Source organism: Neurospora hispaniola, assembly GCF_033458365.1.
Source record: "Neurospora hispaniola strain FGSC 10403 chromosome Unknown B0T23scaffold_2, whole genome shotgun sequence".
Lineage (NCBI taxonomy): Eukaryota > Fungi > Ascomycota > Sordariomycetes > Sordariales > Sordariaceae > Neurospora > Neurospora hispaniola.
In genome coordinates this window covers 2,103,512-2,126,433 of record NW_026944407.1, presented here as the reverse complement: position 1 = coordinate 2,126,433, position 22,922 = coordinate 2,103,512, and the positions used below count along the sequence as shown (strand labels likewise).

Below are 22,922 nucleotides of genomic sequence, written 5' to 3'. Positions count from 1 at the left end.
CTTACCCCCCCCCCCCCCCCCCCCCCTTTGCTTTTGCTTTCTCTTGTATTGACAGCTCACAAGTCACGACATCAGATGCTTAGCTGGTTTGGTCAAAGGCATCAACCGCCTTCCGGACGATTCGATCGCGGCAAGTGTAATAAACAGCGGGGGTGACTTGAAAGCTTCTGGATGCATTGCAGTCCACTGTTTCAAGAGGGTATCTCAATTAGTAACTTCTCGGCAACTCGAGCACCTTCTCGGAGATGTAGTTGAGAATCATCTCCCGGCTGACCGGAGCGATTCTGGGTACCAAACACTCCCTAAAGTATCGCTCAACATCGTACTCGACAGCGTATCCCATCCCGCCGTGGGTTAGCACGGCTCTTTCGCACGCCGCAAAGGCTGCCTCCGCCGCCAAATATTTGGCGCTGTTGCAAGCCACTCCGACTTCCTCTTGTCGAATCGAGCCATCAGTCTTGCTCGCATCGTATAACCTGGCGGCATGGTATGTCGCATGCTTCGCCGCCTCAAGCCTCATATACACATCCGCCAAAGGGTGAGCGATGCCTTGGTTTTGCCCAATCGGCCGCTGGAAAACCACGCGCTCTCGAGCATACCCAGCCGCCTTGCCCAGCGCCGCATATCCTAGTCCAAGTGCCTCGCCGGCGAGAAGACAACGTTCTGCGTTCATGCCGTGAAGAATGATCTTGAACCCTTGCCCTTCCTTTCCGATGAGAGATTCACCAGGGATCGGGTAGTTCTCGAAAAAGACTTCATTGGCATCAACAGCGCGTCCGCCCATCTTCTTGATCTTGCTCACTTTCAACCGGTGGTCTCCTCTGTTCAGATCGATGCAGAACAGAGACAGTCCCTCACTCGGCTTCTTCACTTCGTCAAGCGCCGTGGTTCGCGCCAGAAGCAGCATCTTGTCCGCCACCTGGGCACATGTTATCCAGATCTTTTGTCCCGATACCGAGTATGAACCATCATCTTGCTTCTTGGCGAGTGTCTCTAGGCGCAGCGTGTCAAGACCGGCGTTAGGCTCGGTTACCCCAAAGCAGACGCGGAGCTTTCCTGCGATGATGTTCGGAATGGTCTGTTCAAGTTGTTCCGGCGTTCCGAACTTTGCGAGCGGTTGGGTGGCGTAGACGTTGGCATGAATGGACTGCGCGCCCGCCATACCTGCCCCTGACTCGGCAATTGTCTGCATCATCATGGTCGCTTCGGAAATACCAAGTCCGGCTCCTCCGAGCGCCTCTGGTAGGGCAATACCGAGCCATCCGTCTTGCGCGAGAGCAGCGTGGAACTCGTTGGGATACTCCTCCATCTGGTCATGTTGCTGCCAATATGTATTTGGGAAATTGGAGCATATTTTCGTCACAGCATCTCGTACCATGAGCTGGGATTCTGTAAACCCAGCCATGGCCATCAATTGGCGACGTGCTGAAGTCGAAAAGGCATTGTGTCCACTCGCTGTCGATCGTGGCGTTATGCGCGGGAGCCAGCGGGCGGAGCGCGCCGCACTTTTGATGAAGGTCGGCATGGTTGAGGCTCAAACAAAGGTTCAAAAAGCATGAAACGAGAACGAGGCGAACGGTTTCAGCCAATCCACCGCTTCTTCTTTGGAGCTACCAATACAAGGCAGGCGTGAGTCGATAACTAGTGCGATGGAGCCATATCAGGTGATCACAACCAAGGATTGCAACGTTGGAGCTGGAGGGATGATTCAGGGGCACAAGGGGTAATGACAGCCGGTTTCCTACCCCAAGAAACGCAAAATGCGGGGTAAACCTTCTCCATCACAGCAGGCGGTGATTGCGTCGTGGTGCGTTGAGCTTGATCAACGGCATCGTTTCAAAGTGATACTTATCTGGCCAAATTCCCAAGTCATTTTCTCCTGTGAACAGCAATTTGTCCAGAAATCATTGTGTCACTCAGATAACCAATTCCACATAATCAACCACCTCCTCTACCACCTATTCCAACATATTTTGTGCAAACATGACCGTTCTACGATCAGCTCTGGGCCGGCAAACCCGGCCACCACTCAATCTCCGCGCTATGTCCAGGCCGAGGTCTCTCAGCACCAGCAGCATCACCGCCAGCGAAGCAGCAAGTCAGATGCTACACACTTTCCAGGACAAGACCATTGTCCGAAAACAGACTCTAGACGGCAATCAGCTACAAAAGTTGTGCCTCACGCTGGGCCGAAGGTATGGCCTAGGCCCCCAGCTGGACCTCACGCTCGGCTGTCCCCCAGCGGGAACACCAGTGCCGCCGGGATACCATCTGGTATACTTTACGCCATCAGAACTGGAGGAGGATCTTGGCGCCGATGGCACAGACCGCACGTTCAACGCACCCGCGCCCTTTACGAGGCGCATGTGGGCAGGAGGACAGATGCGGTGGAACGACGGTACCGAGCTGAGGGTTGGGGAGCAGGTTGAGGAACACACAAAGCTCCTGAGTGCCGTGGCGAAGAAGAGTCGTGACGGCAGTGAGATGGTTCTGGTGGAGGTGAACAAAGAGTTCTGGGGTGAAAGAGGCTTGGCGCTGGTCGACCAAAGGTGAGTTCGAGTTTGTCTAGACACACAAACAAAAAGCCATAAGAGACAAAGGCGAGAAGAAGAAAAAGTGTTGTTTATTCTTTTCTCATTATAATCACACAGATCTTGGATATTCCGGAAAGAAATCGACCTTTCGGCAATATCATCATCATCATCCACATCCTCAATGCCTCCGATTCCGCCACCGCGAGGAGGCAAGTCAGAAGTGCGAGACGTTATAATGGGTGACAACGCCCTGCCGGACCGGGTCTTCAAGTGGTCGCCCGCCGCCCTGTTCCGGTTCTCGGCGCTCACTTTCAACGCGCACATGATTCACTACAACGAGAGCTGGACGAGGGCCGTCGAGAACCATCCGGGCGTGGTTGTGCATGGGCCGCTGAACCTGATCAACATGCTGGATTACTGGCGAGACGTGCACCGGGTGGAGGGGTCCGTCTTGGAGGAGATCTCGTATAGGGCTACGGCGCCGATATACGCGGGGGAGGAGTATGCCATGTCGAGCTCCAAGATGAACACGGATTATGGCATATTTGAGGTGCTGGTGAAGAAGGGGGATCAGGTTTGCATGACGGGACATATCAGCGAGGCCTCGAGCTGGAGTTATTAGATATGATGATGATGAGCGTAATTATCACAGTTAATAATGCGTGGTCCGGTTGCGGACGTTTGCCTGCAACTGGCTTTCCAGCGTTGCTCGCAGTTGATGGAGAGGATCAGAGGGAGTGGGTTGGTTGATTAGGTTAACTGACGGTTTACTACCTACCTACCTACCGCGACCCACGGTTAGTTACTGCACACCAGAATCCATACGCCCCATTGCACCTTCCAGGCCCCTCCGTGAATTGACACTAACGACCCGTTACGTCACATGTTCGTTCTTTCTTTCACCGTCAGGATCTTTGTTTGTCCACAACCAAATAGCAGCCAAAAAGTCTGGAAACGCTTTGGATGATGTAAACAAACACCAAAAAACATCGTCAAAATCTGCAAAAAAAGAGATTCAAGCGACGCGAGCAGGATTTGAACCTGCGCCTCCGAAGAGATTTGATAGGTTTCGAATGGGTAGTTCGAGTCAAACACCTTAGGCCACTCGGTCATCGCGCCTTGGATGTCATTATGAAAACAGCGTCGTTTTTTGCAGCCTATAGAGATGCTACCACATGGGCCCGCGCGTGGCAGCGGCCAGCCCACTTGCCAACTCACAATGTTACGACACCAAATCAAGACGCATCATTGAGGTTGCTGAGAGCTGATTCGTCTTCAAATAATGTGGATCTGGCGGCGCTTCTATATCCAGTTGCTTCGTTGCTTGGGGTTTTCCGGTGGGCTTGTAAACACCGAAAGCGGCAGCGTGGCCTTGAAAGATTTGGGGGAAGCGAACAGAGACAGATGCAGCAGTTATGAAAGCTGGCTATGAGGTTGCACGAGCAGAATCCCGCGGATAATGATCTACAAAAGGAACTGAATATCTAGCGATAAATACGCTTGTGATTGGTTTTTGTGTATGGACAAATCTCCCACACACACACTGCGTCTTTCCAGACTCTATATGCAACCCGCACCTAACCTTCTATTCAACCATCGCAACCGGCAGGGTATCACATATATCTCTCCCCTGTCATCGCGCAAGGAGACGCTGTTCCCACGAACCAACCCTTTTACCTCCCACCTTTCTGCGTCTTACTCCTCAGTTCAACAGCACTATACCACGCCGCGCCCGCCAATGCAATCACCATACCCAAACCATTCAAGAATCCCACCTTGACTCCAAACAACACAATACCCAGCAAGATGGTCAAACACTGCTTGATATTTCCGCACACCGTCATCGTCACCGCGCCCGCCACCTTGTTCGTCGAAAACGAGCTATAATTCAGACAAAACGCCAACAGCCCATTGCCCGCCAGCGTGAGGATCAACGCCCCCGACGGGCCCTCGGGGCTCTGCTCCCTAAACCCAGCCAGCTCACCGCTAGCAATAGCGCAGACCAGCGCCTGCGCGCAAGCTAGGGGACTCATGCGCAGCAGCGTTTCGAGGGGCGACAAAGCTAACGCGCCGGTCATGATCCGATTGGTGGCGACGGTCTTGACGACGGCCAGGATGACGCCCAGGAAAGTGAGGAGGAAACCCGCGGCGGTGAAGTAGTAATCGCCATAAGTGGCGAGACCGACGCCCAGGATGAGCGGGATCAGAGAGAGGTAGGTGTCCCGCGGGTAGGAGCGGCCGTAGCGGAAGCGGTAGATGAGCACGGCGAAAAAGGGACAGGTCGATCGCATGATCTGGTGGAAGGGGATGGAGACCATGGCGAGAGAGACGTTGGAGGTGGCGATGTTGACGGTGAAGAGGATGGAGAAGAGGAAGAGGACGACGTTTTGCTGGAGGCTGAGCTTCGTGAGGGTAAATCGGCCTTGGAGAAGGAGGATGTAGCAGCCTATAGACGCCGAGCCGGCGTGGAGGGCCGTGAGAAGCCATGGGTAGGAGAACTGGTGATGGTGGTTAGCTTGGTGTTGTACACACAGGTGAAAGATCAATTGGGGGTCTGATATAAGACAAAACCAGGAGGCTGCTCGGCACTCACCTTGCCCAAGATGAGCTTGTTGTAAATCGTTAATGAAATGTTACATAGAAAGTAGACGGCCAAGTATAGTAGCTTTGTCGTGCCTGAGACTTCTTGTTCTGTTCTGACCGTGGGATTGGAAGGCTGTGGGTTGAGAGGAACCTGGGCCTCCAGATCCTCGTCCTTGTCCTTGAAAGTTGGGCTGCTAGACATGGCTGATGTTGATACTAACCAGCTCGGTACTGACTGATTTTGTTTGGTGGTGAGAATATGGTAAGAGTAATGAAACCCGGAAGGCTCCGTGTCAGACAGCACTGGAGTTACAGGCTCTGAGACGGATGCTAGCTCTTTGGGGTGTTTTGGTGTCGGAGTAATGATTCAAGGTGATGATGTAATGTGAATGGAGCAGAGTATGAGTGAATGTGGGATGGTACGAAAACGACAAGACCAATCCAACACAGGGTGTAGGGCTGAAACAACAGTGGTAGTATAGTAAGGTACCCAATGCGAACCTGGTGGCTCGATGAGTGGCGTAGGTGAAGAAAGAGATCAAGACAACAGGAAAACCCCCGTGTGTGTTGTTGTTGTTGTTGTTGTTGCTGCTGCAGGATGAACCGTCCTCACATCAGACGGCTGTCCAAAGTCCGAAGCCCACGCAAGGAACACGGCGGTTTTCCCCACGATACGCTAGCAAATTGGTGGCCGTCAAGGTTGGAAAGGCTCGGAGTTTACAACGAAGGATTCAAAGGGTCTGAGCAGAATCGTTAATGAAAGGAGAAGGAATAGGAAAGGCGCTGGGTCCCGCCGGAAACAGGAGGTCAGCAGCAAAAACGAAGAAAGGCTCCAAGATCCATGGAATAAATTGTGCTTATTTTGTTGGAGGAGGTTTCGGGAACGAGCACTACCTACCAAGCAGAAAAGCTGCGGGGATTACGTGGAAGAGCGGCTGTTCCGGGTTCACTGAGCGCTTGCTGTGGCCGTTTGATTTGGACGGCCAAGACCATGCTGTCTAGGCTTGTTACGAGGAGAGGCTTGGCTAGCCATGGCAGACATCATGGGCCATCCCATCAGAATTCCGGTGAGTGGACCAACACTCCAAGGCTTAGGTGAGTGGAGGTCCGCTGTATATCGAACGCTATTGCACCGCAGTAATCATAATTGTTTGATTCCGGCAACCATGTAGCCAGGCTCATTGAGGAATTCGGTTGGAGCATGTCCCCTGTTTCTTCCCTTGTTTCCTCCCCTGTTTCCCGCTCGCGTGCTGATCATCCATTTCGAGGACGGTTCAACCTCCCCCGACAGAGAAGAAGTGGTGAGAGGTGGTCTATTCTGCCTCCAGAGGTGTGATATTAGCACCAGAGAGCACAATGGTCTCTGAATACCTGTACAAGACCCTGCAGAATGCCCTCACGACCTCCTGCTCTGCACCCTACTGTAATGCATGAACTGCCACTGCTCAAAATGCTTGGGTTGGACGACCATGTGGGTAAGGGGTTCGCCAGCAGCCGTTGTGCTGGACCCTTTCTCTGTACACAGCTACACTACACTAGGGTACCTACTTACTGCGTCAGCATACACCTACATGGAACTGCCTTAGTAAACGGTAATAGTCCAACTTAGCCTCCGCTCGGTAGCGTAACTCTGTGGGTTGCCATACAAGAAGGGCCTCCCATCATTTCATATGTAGAAAGGCCCGTGTCGGTGTTTGGCCACACCTTTTCCAACAAAATCCCCAATTTTACCACCCAACGAGAAGACTGTACACCTCACAAAAGTTTCAGGTCCATGGAAAAGGTTGGGGTCGTGTTTGTTGGTGGCTTGTGCAGCCAAGGGTTTGGTAATACACACAGCATGCCGCTGACCCGCTTATAGGCACGGTGACGCGTAACCCTCACTTACCACACCTTCCCGAGCCTCCTTCCCCCCCAATTGCACAAGAAGCTGCAGCGGGGTGAGCGGCTACATATTGCTACCACTTGCCGTTTCAATTCCAGATGAACCGCGCAATTGCAGCACCCAGCGAAGCAGCGTTTCATCCGCGCGGAAAGAAAGTCCGTCAACATTTGTTTGATCTCGGATTGAGCACCTCCAGCCACCGAGCTCGCTCTAAGTGCTGAATGGCTGCTGGTGCCAGCTGCCTGCAGAGGGGTGGGTGGTTTTGGGCATGGGTCCTGGAGCTCGTGTTTAGGGGCTGGGCGGCAGTTTCTGGGTATGTGTGGGGAAATCTCCATTGGACATACATATCGAACTTCAGGTCAGTCAACTTGAACAGCGATGAGCGAGATGAAACAAGTCTTGTCATTCTCGATGACGGTTCTCGAGGCTTGGTCATCAAAGAACTTGGGTGTTTCATGGCAAGACGAACTATTCGATCCGTTTTGTTCGGCACGATCATTAAAATAGATGATGTAAATGAAGTCCATCCCAATTCCGATCATGCTCCTAGACAGGGGTGATTGCTCAAGATCTCGAATCCAGAAATTTGGAAGACCGAGCCGCCATTCGAGAAGGGCAATGGACCCTTAATGCGAATTTCGATACCAGGTCACCCATGTTTCTTGTTTGATCACATTTCCCCAGGCCAAGGCCATTGATGCGACAGCTCTCCTGATGGCAAACTGTTTTGCGTTGCTTTCTCGGCTTTCGTCAGGTTGAGGACCAGAAATCGAAGCTGATCAAGACTAAACATTATCCAGAATCTATCAGACTCACTTGGGTACCGTTAAGAACAAACGAGTTACAAATCATGCCGTGAGGTTGCCAGGCAATTGGGATCAGCCCAAGCGCAAACCTGGGTCCAATATGTGTGTGGACATCCAACGACCGCTTCCTGTATAGCAAAAATCCCAGAGATGCAAGATTAGATGCAACATGGACTACTATACGAAAAACAAGACATCGATGTCGTCTCTGCTTGGTGCGGCATCTTGTCTTTAGTGACCACCCACGCGTACCTCCTCCTTGGCCTTCCGCTCCTGCTCCTCCTTCTCCTTCTTTTTCTTAGCCTCTCTCTCTTTTTTCTCCCTCTCCTTGCGCTCCTTCTCTTCCTTGTCCTTCTTTTCCTGTTCCTTCTTTTTCTTTTCCTCCTCGATCGCCGACGCGGCTCTTTCCTTGGTCAACTTCTTGTTTTGCTCGGACCAGAACTTGTCGACTTCAACCTTCAGGACGTCCTTGGTCGTCTTGTTGGCCCATTCTGGAAGCTCCTGCTCGGCACGTGTGACCCAGGGCCCCATCCAGCTGTCGCGCACGTACGAGGTTCCCGCAAAGTGCACAATCATGTCACCCTGCATCACCTTCCACTTCTGAACCTTGCCGCCGTGACCGTCGTTGAACACCTCGTTTGTTCCCTTGTCAAACTGCTCCTCCACCATGGGCTTGCCGAAGAGCCAGGTGCCGTTTTTGAAGAAAGCATTGTTAACGGGCAGCGAGTTGAACCAGCGGATCGGCACGTCAACCCAATGATCCCGGCCAGCCATGGGCGTCTGCGCTAGAGGAGAGGCCTTGTCGGTAAGAAGGAACTGGAAGGCGCTTTGGTCGCGGAATCGGTCGGTCTTCATGCGCTCCGAGTTGTAGATGGGGTAGGCGAGTACGGCCGACAGGAAGGAGACAGACCATGGGCTCACGCGGAAGGCAAAGACACCCGAGTTGAGGCCGTCCCAGTTGGATGAGATGACGAGGTCGACGTTCGAGAGACCCTTGGCATTCTCAGGTGGGAGGAAGAGTTCTAAAGGGGTGTAAGGGTTCATGACTACCGTGTCGGCGTCGAACCAGCTATCATTTGACGAGGAGCATCAGTTTCTGTCCATATACCGCTGTCGATCAGACAAGATGACGGCTCCCATAGAAGGATACTTACAAAACCCACTTCAACCTCTCCTCCTCGGGCTTCTCTAGTTCTGCGACTATGATTGAGAGCAGATAGGCGGGTTTGGTCCATGCGCCTTGGGGCCGGCCGGCGCGGTCGTTCTCAATCAAGCTGCTGACCGCCTGATTCTGGGCGATGTAGTGATAGTAGCCATGTTCGCGGTTATGGCGCTCATGCGTCTGCATTGCGCGATGGATGACATCAACGTCGAGGGCGTTAGCCGCGACGGTGACCTTGGCCACACGAGAGGTCTTTTTCACCGGTGGTTTCTCATGCTCGGCGGGTTGGTTCGTAGCTGGCGGAGGCGAATTGACCGTGGGAGCATCGGGGCCGGAACCGGCGGGAACGGAGTGGTCGACATTCTGGGCATCATTGTTGATGGTTTTTGGTTGTTGGGGCTCAGACTTGGGGGCACCGTGGAGGGGCACCTCGGAGCTTATAGCACCGCTGGTGAAGCTGGAGTTGTGGAAAGTGATGAGCCAGAGCCAGAGACAGCCAAGCACGGCTAGGATGCTGATAACCCTCAGGGGCCGTTGGGCCTGGAAATTGCTTAGAATCATGGCGGAAGAATGGCACAGGCGCTGACCCGACTCTTCATCATGTTGCGACGAGAAGAGTCTCAAGGGACAGGTCAAGGACAAGAGACGGCGGATTCGGATCCGGAAAGGAGGAGCTACGGCTACAGAAAAAGATGGAGAATTCCGAGAAAGGCGGTTGTTGAAGAAGTCATTGTACATCCCTATCCCTGGTCAACCTTGTCCGTCCTAGAGCAAGCTGAGATCGTCATTTCCACTTGGCTCTCCATATCAAGGGTCTTGGCATGAGTGGATTTAAGGTGGGTTGCTTCATGGCCAAGCGGTGGTGAAGCGGGAGGTTGCTTGGGTCTACACTGGAGGTTGTAGCTGTCAGAAGCTCAGCTGTCATGCTATCCTGACGATGGCCAAGGAGGACAACGCTTATTCAAGCCCCCGGACAGTGGACAGCAACGGGATGACGACCTCTGTTATTCGAGCAGAGGTTACGTGCAGGCTGGACAAGTGGAATTAGTAGTGTAGCTGCGCCGTGAACCCTTGCGCCAACTTGGCTTGTGCATCCTTATATGATTTCTCACTTTCTATTTACCTCCTTCAGTTCTCGCTGTCGCCAAGATATGTCGCCAAGTGCACCCACTGCCCAGTGAGAAACAGGTAAACAGGCAGAAACATGCAATCCTTCATGTCTGGAATGCCGCATTGCCGACGGGGCCGTCCTGTTGTTTGTTCGTTCACATTCTGTTGACGAAGGAAGTCCCACGCTGTACAGCTGACGGCGGCTCTTGGTCAATCCACCTGGCAGGGACGTATTTATACTGGCACAGGAACATAGAGGTACCTTGCCCTTTGGGTAGTGTATGTGCGGTAGCAAGCCCCAAAATACATGGACTGTAGCCGTTGCCGTGAGTAGAATGTTTACTTCAGTTTCCTACCAACGTCATTCCAAAGAACGATGATTTAGAAAAGCGAAACCAACAACAAAGTGCAGAATTAAAGGTATCGACCTAGGCCCGTCATCGGCTGTCCCTTCTTTTCAGCGGTACTGACAGGGAACTTACAGCAGATGCGGGATGCCGGCATGGGCGCAGTGGGGGACGCGCGTTAAGATAAGCGGAGTGGGGTTCTTGGCATTGTTGGCGCTGCCGCCTGTCATCGATACCTACCTAATTGACGACTTTCATCAGTTTCCCTTGGCCAACGCTTATTGCATACCTCCAAGTAGCATGGCTCCTTTATGATGCTGCTGAGGCTCTGGTATCGGATGCCAGCACTCTTGATCTTGATACTGGACGTCGGAAAGGACCACAGTGCGCGATCGGGTTTCCTCTCCTTACAGCCCAGGCGTATGTATGTGCCTCGCAACAATGCGAGTGGAGGTCTCAACAACCCCAGAATCTGGATTGACAAGCCCAGTACATACAGGAAGGCTAGGAGCAACCCTCAAACAAAAAGTCTCTATCTGACACCGCGGCAGATCCGAGCCGACGGAGCAAATTCCAATCGGCTGCCATCATAGGGCCGTCTTGGCCATGTCAAGTTCCCATCGTCAACCCGATCTTGAGGCCGTAGGAGAGTCTGTCATGACCGGCGCATGCTTCCCAAAATACCGTTGACGGAAAACCATTCCAGCGGAACCCTCCTCTTTATCGGGTCCCAAAGCATTTGAGTAGGCCGCAGTTGGCAGGTGTTGGTAAACGACAGGCGCCCGATTTGGAGGTGTGGAACGACACGACACGCCAAAGGCCGATTGACCCAGACTCAGCGGATAGAACCCAGAGCCACACGATGCTTCCAGGGCAGAGGTCTGCGTTGAGCCTTTGCAACTCTGCGAAAGTCATCTATTGTGGCCGATTAATTTGCACCCATTCCCTTTGGGGCTTCCTAGAAGAAGAAGTGGGTAGAGGAGGCGACTGAACTTCGGCTTTTTGGATATACACCAGGCTTTTGTACGAGGAGCTGGATATCTTACTCGAGTTGGACATAGCCTATCTCGCTCGACGGGCAATGAGAGTTCGATCTAAGAGCCCCACGCTGTCATTGGATATAAAGAGTACTTTTCAACGTGGTTGCCGTATCGATGGCTTTGTCTGCCCACGGAGGCTGGTTGTCACTCAACATATCCACTGTTGTCCCTGTATCGGCCCTCACTGGTCAGAATTCTATTCGTCGTCAATTGTGTAAAGTGAAGATCATGGCAAGCTTTGGGCTCGATAAAGACAAGCCCGTAGACTGATAATTCTTGTATCGTAGGATGACAGATCTCAACTGGTTGATACATGATCGAGGGCATTGCGAATCTGCACACTTGTTTGGTACAAATATGGTATGAAGTTTTCAATCAAACCATCATCTAAGCGCTAGTGGTTTAGTGGTAAAATCCATCGTTGCCATCGATGGGCCCCGCGTTCGATTCGCGGCTGGCGCAATTTGTTTTTTTCTTTTATCGTTTTTTTTAACCCTCTCTTTTGCTGCTCTCGCCCTAGCACATCGATTTCCTTCCGATTCTTGTGTTTGTTTTAACGAAGTTCGCCTTCTTTGTGTGAACAGCCTTCCCCTCAAAGTATCTCAAAATTGATTTTATCGGACAAAGGAGCTGGTTGATCATACACTTCAGAATCGTTCAAACCAACGCGTTAAAGCATTCTTCAGCTCCATTGATTCCCGCGCTTATTTTCGCCAGCTTTTCATACAAACTCAACACTTCGTTATGACCGAGTTTCTCATCAGCCACGGCGCGTTGATACAGCAGCTTTGTTGATGCAACACTGCAGCTATCGCGATCGACCTTGAGATCAGTTTCGGGCGGCTACGGACCAACAAACTTCATGATGACGAGATGATCACTCAGCATACACTGGAATACTCAAGTACCGGTCTTCACGTATGACTGCCTATCACCTCCTCACCCCATCTCATAACGAGGGCAGCTAGACTAAACGTCTCTCGAACAATCGTGGAAATCCACATTCGGAACTTTATTCTCAACCGTCGACACGCAACAGTTGTCGAACGGAACTTTTCAGAACTTCCCTCTTGGCCGGATCCAAAGAGAACCACCGCAGTATTGAGTTCTAAGCGCGCCTTGGACAACGCACCTCACCGCACCAAGTGACGGAGTACGGATACCACCACGAGCCAGTGCTATGAACAGAGAAGAAGAACGACGACGACGAAAACGGAAGAAGAGAAAGAAGACATGCCCCACTCAACATTAGAAGAGCCCAAGTCGGCCTTCTGCAGGAGGTGCAAGGAAATAAGACCTGTCGGCCACACAGAACACGGCAGGCGCGGCGCGAGCGGAGAAGGGGGACTGGAGAGTGTCACGGCTACTGCTCCTAGGGGTACTTTTCGACCTCCACGTATGATCAGGCAGAATGCGACTGTTGGTCAGTCGGATTGAGCATACGTACGTGTCTGCCACGTGGGGAAGCACCAGAATCATGAATGGGGATGGGAACTCGATATCACCTGTTGGTGATTCGTTTTGGTTGGCTACTATCAGAGTGATTTGGTTGGATTAATATGGGAGTCTTTGGAGACTGAAATCCAGTCAGAGCTCCGAATGTGAGAACAGGGACGGTCTTCGGTCGAGAACTACTAGAGGATAGTATGCAGGTCTATCTATGACTTGGGTTCTTGGTCACATCTGCTGCTGGATGGGATGGGATTGGGTCTGCCACAGTATGTATACACACACCACAAGGTCATGATCCGGAATTCTGTCTGAGTGGTTTATCAAAGCTGACATACAGCGTGCCATATCGTGTAGTCGAAAAGAAGAAACACCAAGACGATCACATCTCACTTCTTCTTCAATCAGTGAATAAGCCAGTTCATGTTTATGACATGTTAATACAGGGTACAGATCCTGACACTCCTCCAACACCATATCGTACAACCTCACGACTTCCTTGCATTAACATGCAACCTCTTCAATGATGCCTCTTAGGTTTGTTCTCCTTAGCAACTGTGTCCGCCGGCTCCGGCAGGTCGTACTCCGCGCCCTCCGGCGCAGGACCAATTACATGTCTGATACCCCTCTCGATAGGCGGAGGCTTATCGGCGACAATCTCGCGGACCTTGTGCTCGACGGTCGGGGCATGCGGGTCGGTGGCGCCTACACCCTCGAGCCCGGAGTGCTCCTTCTTGCGCTTACCGGGATGCATGCCGTGCAGCTCCCTGCTCGTCTGACCCTGCATCGGCTGGCTCCATGTGGCCCGGTTATAGAGGTCCTGGGTGGTGGGACCACGGTAGGCGTCGAGCGGATCAGTGCGTGAAGACGGGTCGACGTCCGGATTGAGAGCCTGGCCGGGGATCTCGTGAATTGGGTTTGGGAGATAAGTGTGCTCCTCCGGCGCGGTGCCGGGTGGGAAGGTCTTTGCGTGGAACTCGGGCGCGCGTTCGTTGCCTACATGGTGGCCGGGTTGGTGCTGATGGGTGGCGTGGGTTAGGCATCCTGAACCGGAAGAAAGATGTGTGTTTGGACTGACACTTACGCCAGAGTTGGTCATGGGCTTAGAAGGAGGGACCTTGGCGTGGAACTGGCCCTGGTTGGTAACGGAATCGGGGTTGGCAGACATGGTGAACGATTTCTTTTTGACTTGGTACTTGTGGATTTGGGTGGTGAGGCTGGGTTGTGGTGGGTTTACAAGTGTTGATTGAATTATTTTTATTGTTGTTGACGTTTTCTCGGTGGACGAGCACAGAGGTCCACGTGAGCTCAAATAGGTTCTAGACGTTGATGTAGCCCGTTGTGGTGTAAAAGGATAGCTGTAGTCATGATGTCAACCTTACGGTCGTTGACATCATCCAAGTCGTGTATGGTTGTCTGGAGCGGTCTAGATGAATGCCCCAGTCTTGTATCCTCCTACTCCGTACAACAGCTGGACTTCGTGATACGTGGAATCTCGACTCGCAGGTACGGAAAGTCAAATCGGCGAAGACAGGAGACATCGCCATGTCTTGGCACGGTTCAGTTGGTAGGTGTTGAAGAGCATCTAATCAAGCCATGCCCGGTAGAGCCACGCTGTCGGCCGATATCCGGTTGCCACGACGTGCCTCCGGTTTCCCCAATTTACCCAGATCAGTATATACATGTACTTCAACTACTTGTGTCATGACTATGCTGACATAGATGCCTTACATCTCTTTAACACTTGCTGTCATCGTCTCGTATTCGGATAGCAGTTGCTACGACCATTTCAGATGTGCAACCGCTGTCAAGGTTGGACACTTGACTTTTGACGGTCAAAACTGCTGACATAATGCACAGATTCGAGAGCAGTTATATAGTGAAACAATGTAACTCCTGTCGCTAGGTATGATCCAAGCATATATCTAAGACGCTGAAAGTCATGGTAGGTTGGTGTTGATGGTGATGTTGTTGAGGTGTCGCCGCATGCAGTCGAAATAACGGTCTTGGATCGGTGGGGTGCAATAGCCCGTTCTACGGGAGGTCCAGCGCTAGGGAAGGAGCACGGGAGGCGGTTCGCACATGCGATGCACTGTGGGGTTCCTGCATTCCGCCACCTCAGCCGCTGTCTTGCAAATGTGGGTGCACATGCCCTGCTGGGCCTTCGTCCAAGTTCGCGCTCGGGCTGCGCCGTTGAACATTGGGCGGCATTCCATCGACAAGGTGGCTTTATTTGAATTCTGTTGTAAACAACGCAATATCGTCTCCTAAGCTGTTGATCGTCTGTTCTGGACCATTGCTGCGCGGGTTGTGGACCGCGAGAAGGCTTCAATCCATGCGGTTTCCTTTCCTGCTCCTTCTTTGCAGCGGCCACCTGCCATGATGTGATGGCGGGGCACTTTTTTGCAGAGGGCCGGGCGTCGGGCGGTCAGAAGCCCTCCAGGGGCCCGACCTCATCCATCATCAAGCAATACCGGCAGGGGAAACTATCTTAAAGGTAGAGGTAATGTCGGATCCTTCCATCTTACCTGTCTGTACCTACCTTACGTATGTACATACCTACTGCGTAGATAGAGGTAGGTAAGGTATCATATGTTCTCAATACACCCCGCTGTCCGGCATTCGAAGCTTTCCATCCGGTTGCCTTTATCCGCCGCCCCCAACCTCTGTACTACCTATGTACACTACCATTAACAAACAGGATGGCTGGCGTCGCGTTCTGTGTCTGTCCGCAAGGTAATATTTTTAGCTTGTGCTAGTCTAGTTAGCTTCAGCCAACCACCGAGTGATGATTGAGCTGATCTTCCTCTACGACCAACTGAACCTCAGCTTCCCGAACGTAACCACAAAAGACACCCCCAATTCGTAGTTGCTGGCGCATTGTAGCCACTTCCAGGTTTTGACTGTGCCCCCCACTGTTTGAGGACAATGCCCTATTGGACGTCGTAAGGACCAGGTCTTGACACTTCCACTGGTCAATGCTTATCACAATGGCACCTTTGGTCAATTCAATGCCTACGTCGGTCTCAGGGACCCATACGCAGTATATACAATCACGAGTGAGTGGCCTGACTCCCAAGGCAAAGTTGTTTCTGACATTTCTCTCTGAAACCCTTAATGTCGAGGCTTTACGGTCCTTGGGCGCCGAACGAGAAGGATTTTCTTCGATTTTCCCTCCACCTTCCTTTCTTGGAAGGGGGGCGTGTCTTTCGGTTGCAGCGAGACAGCCTATGTACTGAACACCTTGTGTGGGCTGATTGCCTGTTGAACAGGGTGTTGAAGTCAAAGATGTGAACTTTGGCGGCATGATGCAAAGTTTTGTTCGTTACATCTTTCTTATTGGAGATAAGTACGTGACGGACTGTTGTCCGATTGTTGGGATGGTGATTTGTATATAGTAATGGCTGTGGACAAACTATGGCCTTGTCAAAGAAAAGAAAATGCATTGCCAAGAAGAAGGTCTGTGCATCCGTCGAACGCCAAGGTAAAGAAAGATGCTCACCAAGTAACATGTGCATTACCAAGGAGAAAAGACATTACCAAGGAAAAAAAAAGATGCATTACCAGGGAAAAGGTGCATTGTCTGGAAGCAGATGTATTACTACGTACATATCGTGTAAGAAAGGGACTCGGTATCCAGGTCCAGACAATGTCCGTGCACCTCCAAGGTCGCGAGTCTCAAAAGGTCTGGTTCGAATACTCCGTCCTCTTCGCAGCTCAGCATTCATAAAATGCGTCTTTTTGGGTGTGATACTGGATCAAAATCTGTGCATGTAGGAATCTTTGCAGACACTTCTTCCCGTCCCTGGTGATGAGTGTGGAAATGGAAAGAGAGATTGAGCACTGTGCATGAGCGCTCTAACCAGGAGCAGTTCTCTGGACCTACTAGTATGCAGTAGATATCGGCCCCCTTGAGAGAAGAAAGAAGAAAATTAGCCTCGAAAAAAACTAGGAAGGGGCTTTCTTTCCTGCTCTCTCTCTGTCCCTCTTTTTTTTTTTATTTTTTTTATTTCTCCCTCAGTGAATTTCAACCTGTGTTGAAGGTTAGCAATATCATTTGTATCTTGCGGGTGTAAATGTTTACGATTGAAACGCATTCCTCTACCCATGTTCCATGGACCCCTTACATCTCAGGACCACCATGCTAGAAGTACCTCTAGTGTAAAAGCATATTGAGACACGCCTCTCCCCGCCCTCCACGCAAGTCCCCGCCGTCAGCGCTGGCTGAATCCCGGTCGCTGGGAACCGCTGGAACTACTGGGGCGGGGTGACAGGCTCCACCAGGTAACCACCAACCACCTACCACCCGCTTCTCCGCGCATCCACACTCCAGCCCCAGTGCAGCCATCCAGCCATCAGGTCCAGCCAGGGGCATCACATCCCGGTGCAGGACGACAGTCCACTGATCCCGTCCACCATCCCACCCTCCTCCAGCTGCACTCTCGGGTGTGCCAGCCCTTTTTGGTCCAATGCGATGATGGCAATGCGACGGGACGCCAACCGCCGCAAAAACACACATTCTAGGATTCAGCCGAATGAGTGTCGGGCAGGCTCTGCCTTGGCCGGCCACTGTTAGGGAACCGAGAAAAATCACCTCGCGTCACACACTTGACGACAGCCCGTGCCAGACCTCATCCTTTGCCGACACACGTCCGCTCAGGACCGCGTAGCCTTTCGATTTTGATATCTTCGAGCATTTACTTCGAAGAGCCTTCTCTTGGAGCGATTCTAAAACTACCAGGCACCGGCCGTTGATTGCGGGGCTTGTCTACGGATGCCCCAATACTACACTACACTCACTTCCACTTTTATCGGCGTTCCGAGACAAAGCGTCATTGTTTTGTTTTGTCGCCTGGCATCCGGTGTGGACGGTCCCACGAGTCTGCGACACTACAACACCGGGAACACCTCGCTTGTAATACCCTTCTGTTTTCCCCTCTGGTATGCTGCCTCCTGTCCGATTCCTTGCGGCTGTTGCTCGTTTGGTCTGTCCTCATGCTAAGTTATTCAATGTACACAACAGTTGAACATCGTCTTTTGTTTGCTTGGATTTCCAAGACATATCTAGTTCCAGTCGCCGCGGGAATCGACGTTCTTCTTTCCCCTCATCTGCATCTGCGGCCGTTTGGACCCGAGCGCTCATGACCTACGCTGCAAGTCGACCACAGAACCCCTAATTGATGATCTCGTCTGAACTTGTTGCTACACGTACACTCCTGCGCCGTCCCATCCACTCGCATCTTGTCCTCGTATCCGAGAATGGCACAGTCAAGATATTCATTTGACGACGACCAAATGGCGGAACGAGAACCTCTTGGTTCGTCAACATCTCCATACCATTCACGAAACCAGTACTATCCGCCCTCGCGTTCCCAGCAACAGTACCAAAATTCATTCCGTCCGCCGTCCGCATCCCGACCCGGAGCCCATCCGGATTCTGCCTTTGAGCGACTTCGTATGGAGAGACGCAAGAGTCAAGGACAATCATCAGAAAGGAGTAATGGTGATGGCAACTTCAGAGCATACATACCAGCTGGTACGGCATCCAACAGCTACGAGCCACAAGACATAGTGTCGCCTATATCCCCTCCCCAGCCGCCTCCGCATCGCGCCGAGGGAAGATCGTGGGGCAATGATCAGGTTAGCTACTCGGAGTCACAACGACCTAGGGCCCTCAGCACCATCACTCCTGGAGCGGACGACTTCAGCAATGCTGCTGCCGGTGGTGTGACGGGGATTGCGCTGACTGTCGCTGACCAGACTGCGAGGGAGAGCGGACTCAACGCACTTGACGGCCCCGCTTACCCACAAGAATACGACCAACAACCTACTCCAGGGCAATTTCAAAGCCAACAGAACCCCGGGCCCAATGCGCGCGACGCATCGAACTATTTCCAGGCGCAGATGCCTTATGCCAGTCCGTATGCACAAAACAGCGGGCCCCCTAGCCTACAAAGCAGTTCGCAGGCATTAAATGCTGCGCAATATGCGCCGGGGGCCGGTACACCTGGGCAGACAAGTCCCTCCAGAAGCCCACATCAAGGTTCTGGTACGACAGGCATCTACACAGACGATCCCTTTCTGAGCTATGGCCGTCCTCAGCCACCAGGTCTGGGGGTTGTCGATCCGCTCGCTGCTCTTGATGATGATGACGATGACGGGCTCAATTACCACCGCAAGTCGAAAAGGAACAGCATCCTCAGCCTCGGTAATGGGAGCAACAAGAGCGCTGGAGCCGTTGCTGGCACCGCTGCGGCTGGCGGCGTCATTGGCGGTCTAGCCAGCCGTAATGAGAGCGGTAATGTCTCTGGCTATACTCCGATCAAAAACAATGTCCAGATGACCGACACTATACATGCGGCCAGTCCATATAAATCAGGTTTCGTAGCTGAAAAGCCTGGGTGGAACTCTACCGGCAAGTCGAGGAGTAGGGGCAAGAAGTGGAGGCTAGCGGCCATCCTGACGCTTGGACTTCTTGTTGCTGCAGCCATTGTCCTTGGAATAGTATTCGGTGTTGTGCTCAAGCGCGGCGGCGAAGACAAGAAACAGGGGGATTCCGCTGCTGATGACATGCAAAATAATGGGGATCTCGACATCAACTCCTCCGAGATCCAGGCGCTCATGAATAACCCCGGCCTACACAAAGTCTTTCCGGGTATAGATTATACGCCACTCAGTTCCCAGTACCCGGATTGCATCCACAATCCTCCTTCGCAAAACAACATCACTCGTGATGTCGCGGTTCTGTCACAGATGACCAACACAATTCGGCTTTACGGCACCGATTGTAACCAAACCGAGATGGTCATCCACGCGCTGAAGCAGCTGAAGCTCGACAACACGATCAAGATTTGGCTGGGCGTCTGGCAGGATGGCAACACGACGACTAATGATCGTCAGCTCTCCCAGATGTGGACAATCCTCGACACTTACGGCGAGAAATGGTTCAAGGGTCTTATTGTAGCTAACGAAATTTTGTTCCGCAAGGAAATGACTCTCGCCAGTCTGAGTACACTACTCTCCGACGTCCGTACGAACCTTACTTCTAGGGGCATGAAGCTACCAGTGGCAACCAGCGATCTTGGCGACAACTGGGATGAATCACTGGCCAAAGTGAGCGATTACATCATGGCGAACATTCACCCTTTTTTCGGCGGCGTCAACGCCAAGGATGCAGCAGCATGGACCACGACTTTCTGGAAAGACCATGCTGGCACCTTTATGAAATCAGACAAGTCTAAAAACATCATTAGCGAGACTGGTTGGCCGTCACAGGGCGGATCGGACTGCTACCCGGATACCAAAAGTACCAACTGCCCTGGTCGTGCGGTGGCTGGCATTACCGAGTTGAACCAGTTCATGAGCGATTGGGTATGCCAGGCACTCGCCAACGGAACTGAGTATTTCTGGTTCGAGGCCTTTGACGAGCCATGGAAGATCCGGTTCAACACCAAGGACCAGCAATGGGAGGATCACTGGGGTCTCATGGACGTGGACAGGAATCTCAAGAAGGGAATCAAGATTCCGGACTGTGGTGGCAAGACGGTTGCCTGAGCAACAAGACGAGAATTTCTGGCGCCAATGCTGCGCATTGCGACCGTGGCCTTGTCTCTGACGTGGTATGGGACATCAACAAGTTAATATTGGTTTGACCATCATGGTACAACGGGTGTGCTGCTGCTTCGAGGACCGTAAAGCTAGAAAGGCTTTGGCATGTATATGATGGAATGGTGACGAAGGGTAGGATCGATAGATCTTGCGATGCGGACATGGAAAAGGATTCACGAATTTCTGTTTCACAAGCGTTAATATGGCGTTCGTACAGCAATACGAAGGATATTGTGTTCATTATATGGCCTGATATCTCTTGGCTTGGTCGATGGAGGTCCTTCGGGGAGCCTCTGTTTTGTTTTCTCGTTTCTTTTTCCATACTCGATCGCGATATATTTCATGGATATGGGTGACAAGATATTGCTGCTAGGGCTTGCTTTGCTGGACTTGAATGGTTAGGACTGCCTTGGATCGCGAGGCCTTGCATTACCATTAGCCCTCTATGCCAGCTGCTCTATCATTCTTCGACATAGATCATACAGCTCTTTGCTCTTCAATTCTTCTTGCCGCCTGGGTGGGCAATCTCTCATGAATATGTTGGCGTATTAGTCACCACCAGCGCATGAGACGTTGAGTTTCACATATAACATACACAAATCCACCTACACTTTAACGTTGGACAACCAGTCGGTCGGTAGGCTTCTCCAGATCGGTCCGTCCGAGTAAAAGCGCCCCCCCCCCCCCCCCCCCCCCACCACCACCATCTTCTTCCTCCCGCCTACCACTTAGGCAAAGGGAGTATTGTTGAGAAAATATGACATGTCAAGTGTTTGAGGAAACATGGCACAAAACAGTTGAGGCCTCCGACGGCCAGTCCTTCCAGTTCACCGTAACGGGTTATCAGCCTCCGAAGAGATTGGAAGTCGGGAAGAAACATTGAAGTATCCCAATTCCCGGTTGTCATTCCACGTGTCACCAAAGATTTGCGGCGGCAAGATAAAGAGTACCTAGTGCTTGTTTGTGGTAATTGGTGGGTAGCAAGGTATGTAGCCGTGACCGTCAGTGATCTTGACAGCTACCTACCTACTGTCATCATGGCCGTGAGAGATCGTGATCATGACCGTAATCCGTCAATGTAACCGTAATCGTGATATCACATTTCAGGGTTTGAACAGAAGCCATTGACATTGTCAGACAGAGACCCACTCGACGGACCGATCTTACTGCATCAGCCCGAAGGTAGCTGAAATAGAGAGAGAGAGAGAGAGAGAGAGAGAGAGAGAGAGAGAGAGAGAGAGAGAATCTGGAGCAATAGTCGCGATGATAGTTGTAGTTGAAGTAGTGGTCAAACCTAGTAGTAGATGTCTAGATAGATGAACGTAGGTGATCTGTCAGGTAACACAGCCATAAGAAAGCCCAAATACTCATATGGGCGACGACACTAACGTCCTGTGAAGAGCTGTCAATCAGATCTGGGATATTTTAACAGTTCCATTGTCCTGTACCTACAACTCTGCCGGACTATGTTTTCTTAGTAAAATGTGAATATGGGAGATGACATAGAAGTTGTGATCGTATGTCTTGGCGGCTTCACTTATGGGCCATTGTACTTTCAATCAAGATCTGAATTGGATGTAATGTGAAACCAATGGTTCTTTATCATAGGAGGCGAGTACACTGCTAATAGACCGTTATCGTCGTGTATAGGTTCATATATATGAATATATATATATACATATTACATGCTACTCTGTAATATGCCTACCCCATCAATTCCACCTTGGCAATGAACGGTAATGGGTTTGAAAATAATGATTCAACCTGATATGCAACTGGGTAATTTGCCAATTAATTCCGTGGCGTTTTGAAGAGTCACCCAGGATGTTGGATGTTGAGTGTCCCTGTTGGTGTTGGGTTTGGGGAGTGAACTATGAATGTGAACCAGAGTCAACAGGCGAGCTGGGAAATTGTTCACTTTCATGACTGCTTTCCTCTCTTCTATAATCGACTCTATTAGATCGATTCTTTACGCCTTCTTCCCGGCTTGTCACATGGCTCGCTGGCTAGCTAGGCCTCGTTTTGTCAATCAATTTCTCTCACATTCTGGATGCTCTTTTCAGCTTCATCTCTCCTGTGTTCTTTGTTAGCTCTATTACTCTTTCATCGATCCGTGGTCTTCGTCTTCGTTCGGCCCCCTTTTGCTTTGTATGCAAGAGTTTCTTCTCGGTCAGGCAATGGTGTCTCTGTATCTGACAACGCAATAGACACTGCGGCGTTGTGCGCCTCAATCAAGGCATGGATGGTAAATAGCTTGACAAACCTTCTGCCAAGGATATGAGGTATGATGCAGAAAAGACACCATAGGGCGACAATATCTGAAACGCTTACTCTTTTCAACGTACATCACTTTCTCGTCTCATGACTTCTTACGGGAATAGTTCAGGCTCATAAGACA

At 51.6% G+C, this 22,922-nt stretch overlaps 8 protein-coding genes and 2 non-coding genes across 10 annotated transcripts; 5 read left to right on the top strand and 5 right to left on the bottom strand.

Annotated features, from left to right (window-relative positions):
* Positions 1-26: 26 nt before the first annotated feature.
* B0T23DRAFT_373722 (acyl-CoA dehydrogenase NM domain-like protein) lies at positions 27-1,637 on the bottom strand. The gene has a single exon (XM_062836813.1). It carries the CDS (start codon positions 1,523-1,525, stop codon positions 209-211), a length of 1,317 nt encoding a protein of 438 aa, XP_062695455.1. The 5' UTR covers positions 1,526-1,637; the 3' UTR covers positions 27-208.
* A 134-nt stretch (positions 1,638-1,771) lies between these two features.
* B0T23DRAFT_373720 (uncharacterized protein) lies at positions 1,772-3,375 on the top strand. Its single transcript, XM_062836812.1, has 2 exons — positions 1,772-2,549; positions 2,652-3,375. The coding sequence occupies exons 1-2, from the start codon at positions 1,984-1,986 to the stop codon at positions 3,154-3,156; spliced, it is 1,071 nt and encodes a 356-aa protein (XP_062695454.1). The 5' UTR covers positions 1,772-1,983; the 3' UTR covers positions 3,157-3,375.
* Positions 3,376-3,554: 179 nt separating this feature from the next.
* On the bottom strand, positions 3,555-3,653 carry B0T23DRAFT_t80. The gene has a single exon. It is a non-coding gene; the product is annotated as a tRNA-Ser (tRNA).
* Positions 3,654-3,889: 236 nt separating this feature from the next.
* On the bottom strand, positions 3,890-5,697 carry B0T23DRAFT_373718 (triose-phosphate transporter family-domain-containing protein). Its single transcript, XM_062836811.1, has 2 exons — positions 5,128-5,697; positions 3,890-5,032 (listed from the first exon to the last, which is right to left on the bottom strand). The coding sequence occupies exons 1-2, from the start codon at positions 5,317-5,319 to the stop codon at positions 4,208-4,210; spliced, it is 1,017 nt and encodes a 338-aa protein (XP_062695453.1). The 5' UTR covers positions 5,320-5,697; the 3' UTR covers positions 3,890-4,207.
* A 2,342-nt stretch (positions 5,698-8,039) lies between these two features.
* B0T23DRAFT_393469 (uncharacterized protein) lies at positions 8,040-9,531 on the bottom strand (the record flags this gene model as incomplete). Its single annotated transcript, XM_062838080.1, has 2 exons — positions 8,040-8,877; positions 8,963-9,531. 2 exons carry the CDS (start codon positions 9,529-9,531, stop codon positions 8,040-8,042), a joined length of 1,407 nt encoding a protein of 468 aa, XP_062695452.1.
* Positions 9,532-10,599: 1,068 nt separating this feature from the next.
* Positions 10,600-11,084, top strand: B0T23DRAFT_77334 (uncharacterized protein). Its single transcript, XM_062841768.1, has one exon. The coding sequence runs from the start codon at positions 10,739-10,741 to the stop codon at positions 11,018-11,020; it is 282 nt and encodes a 93-aa protein (XP_062695451.1). The 5' UTR covers positions 10,600-10,738; the 3' UTR covers positions 11,021-11,084.
* A 774-nt stretch (positions 11,085-11,858) lies between these two features.
* B0T23DRAFT_t113 lies at positions 11,859-11,929 on the top strand. Its single transcript has one exon. It is a non-coding gene; the product is annotated as a tRNA-Gly (tRNA).
* A 771-nt stretch (positions 11,930-12,700) lies between these two features.
* On the top strand, positions 12,701-13,131 carry B0T23DRAFT_312717 (uncharacterized protein; the record flags this gene model as incomplete). The annotated part of the gene is made up of 2 exons (XM_062834702.1): positions 12,701-12,890; positions 13,055-13,131. 2 exons carry the CDS (start codon positions 12,701-12,703, stop codon positions 13,129-13,131), a joined length of 267 nt encoding a protein of 88 aa, XP_062695450.1.
* Positions 13,132-13,191: 60 nt separating this feature from the next.
* Positions 13,192-14,226, bottom strand: B0T23DRAFT_77345 (uncharacterized protein). Its single transcript, XM_062841769.1, has 2 exons — positions 14,001-14,226; positions 13,192-13,934 (listed from the first exon to the last, which is right to left on the bottom strand). Exons 1-2 carry the CDS (start codon positions 14,082-14,084, stop codon positions 13,437-13,439), a joined length of 582 nt encoding a protein of 193 aa, XP_062695449.1. The 5' UTR covers positions 14,085-14,226; the 3' UTR covers positions 13,192-13,436.
* A 4,147-nt stretch (positions 14,227-18,373) lies between these two features.
* On the top strand, positions 18,374-20,470 carry B0T23DRAFT_309634 (glycoside hydrolase; the record flags this gene model as incomplete). Its single annotated transcript, XM_062834535.1, has 1 exon — positions 18,374-20,470. One exon carries the CDS (start codon positions 18,374-18,376, stop codon positions 20,468-20,470), a length of 2,097 nt encoding a protein of 698 aa, XP_062695448.1.
* Between the last annotated feature and the right edge of the window lie 2,452 nt (positions 20,471-22,922).

Excerpts from the sequence above, each read along its gene's own strand:
- B0T23DRAFT_373722 (XM_062836813.1), bottom strand. The coding sequence starts at position 1,525 with ATGCCGACCTTCATCAAAAGTGCGGCGCGCTCCGCCCGCTGGCTCCCG.
- B0T23DRAFT_373720 (XM_062836812.1), top strand. The coding sequence starts at position 1,984 with ATGACCGTTCTACGATCAGCTCTGGGCCGGCAAACCCGGCCACCACTC. Across the intron at positions 2,550-2,651 it reads TTGGCGCTGGTCGACCAAAG|ATCTTGGATATTCCGGAAAG; the intron begins GTGAGTTCGAGT and ends ATAATCACACAG.
- B0T23DRAFT_373718 (XM_062836811.1), bottom strand. The coding sequence starts at position 5,319 with ATGTCTAGCAGCCCAACTTTCAAGGACAAGGACGAGGATCTGGAGGCC. Across the intron at positions 5,033-5,127 it reads ACAAGCTCATCTTGGGCAAG|TTCTCCTACCCATGGCTTCT; the intron begins GTGAGTGCCGAG and ends CACCATCACCAG.
- B0T23DRAFT_77334 (XM_062841768.1), top strand. The coding sequence starts at position 10,739 with ATGATGCTGCTGAGGCTCTGGTATCGGATGCCAGCACTCTTGATCTTG.
- B0T23DRAFT_77345 (XM_062841769.1), bottom strand. The coding sequence starts at position 14,084 with ATGTCTGCCAACCCCGATTCCGTTACCAACCAGGGCCAGTTCCACGCC. Across the intron at positions 13,935-14,000 it reads AGCCCATGACCAACTCTGGC|CACCAACCCGGCCACCATGT; the intron begins GTAAGTGTCAGT and ends GCCACCCATCAG.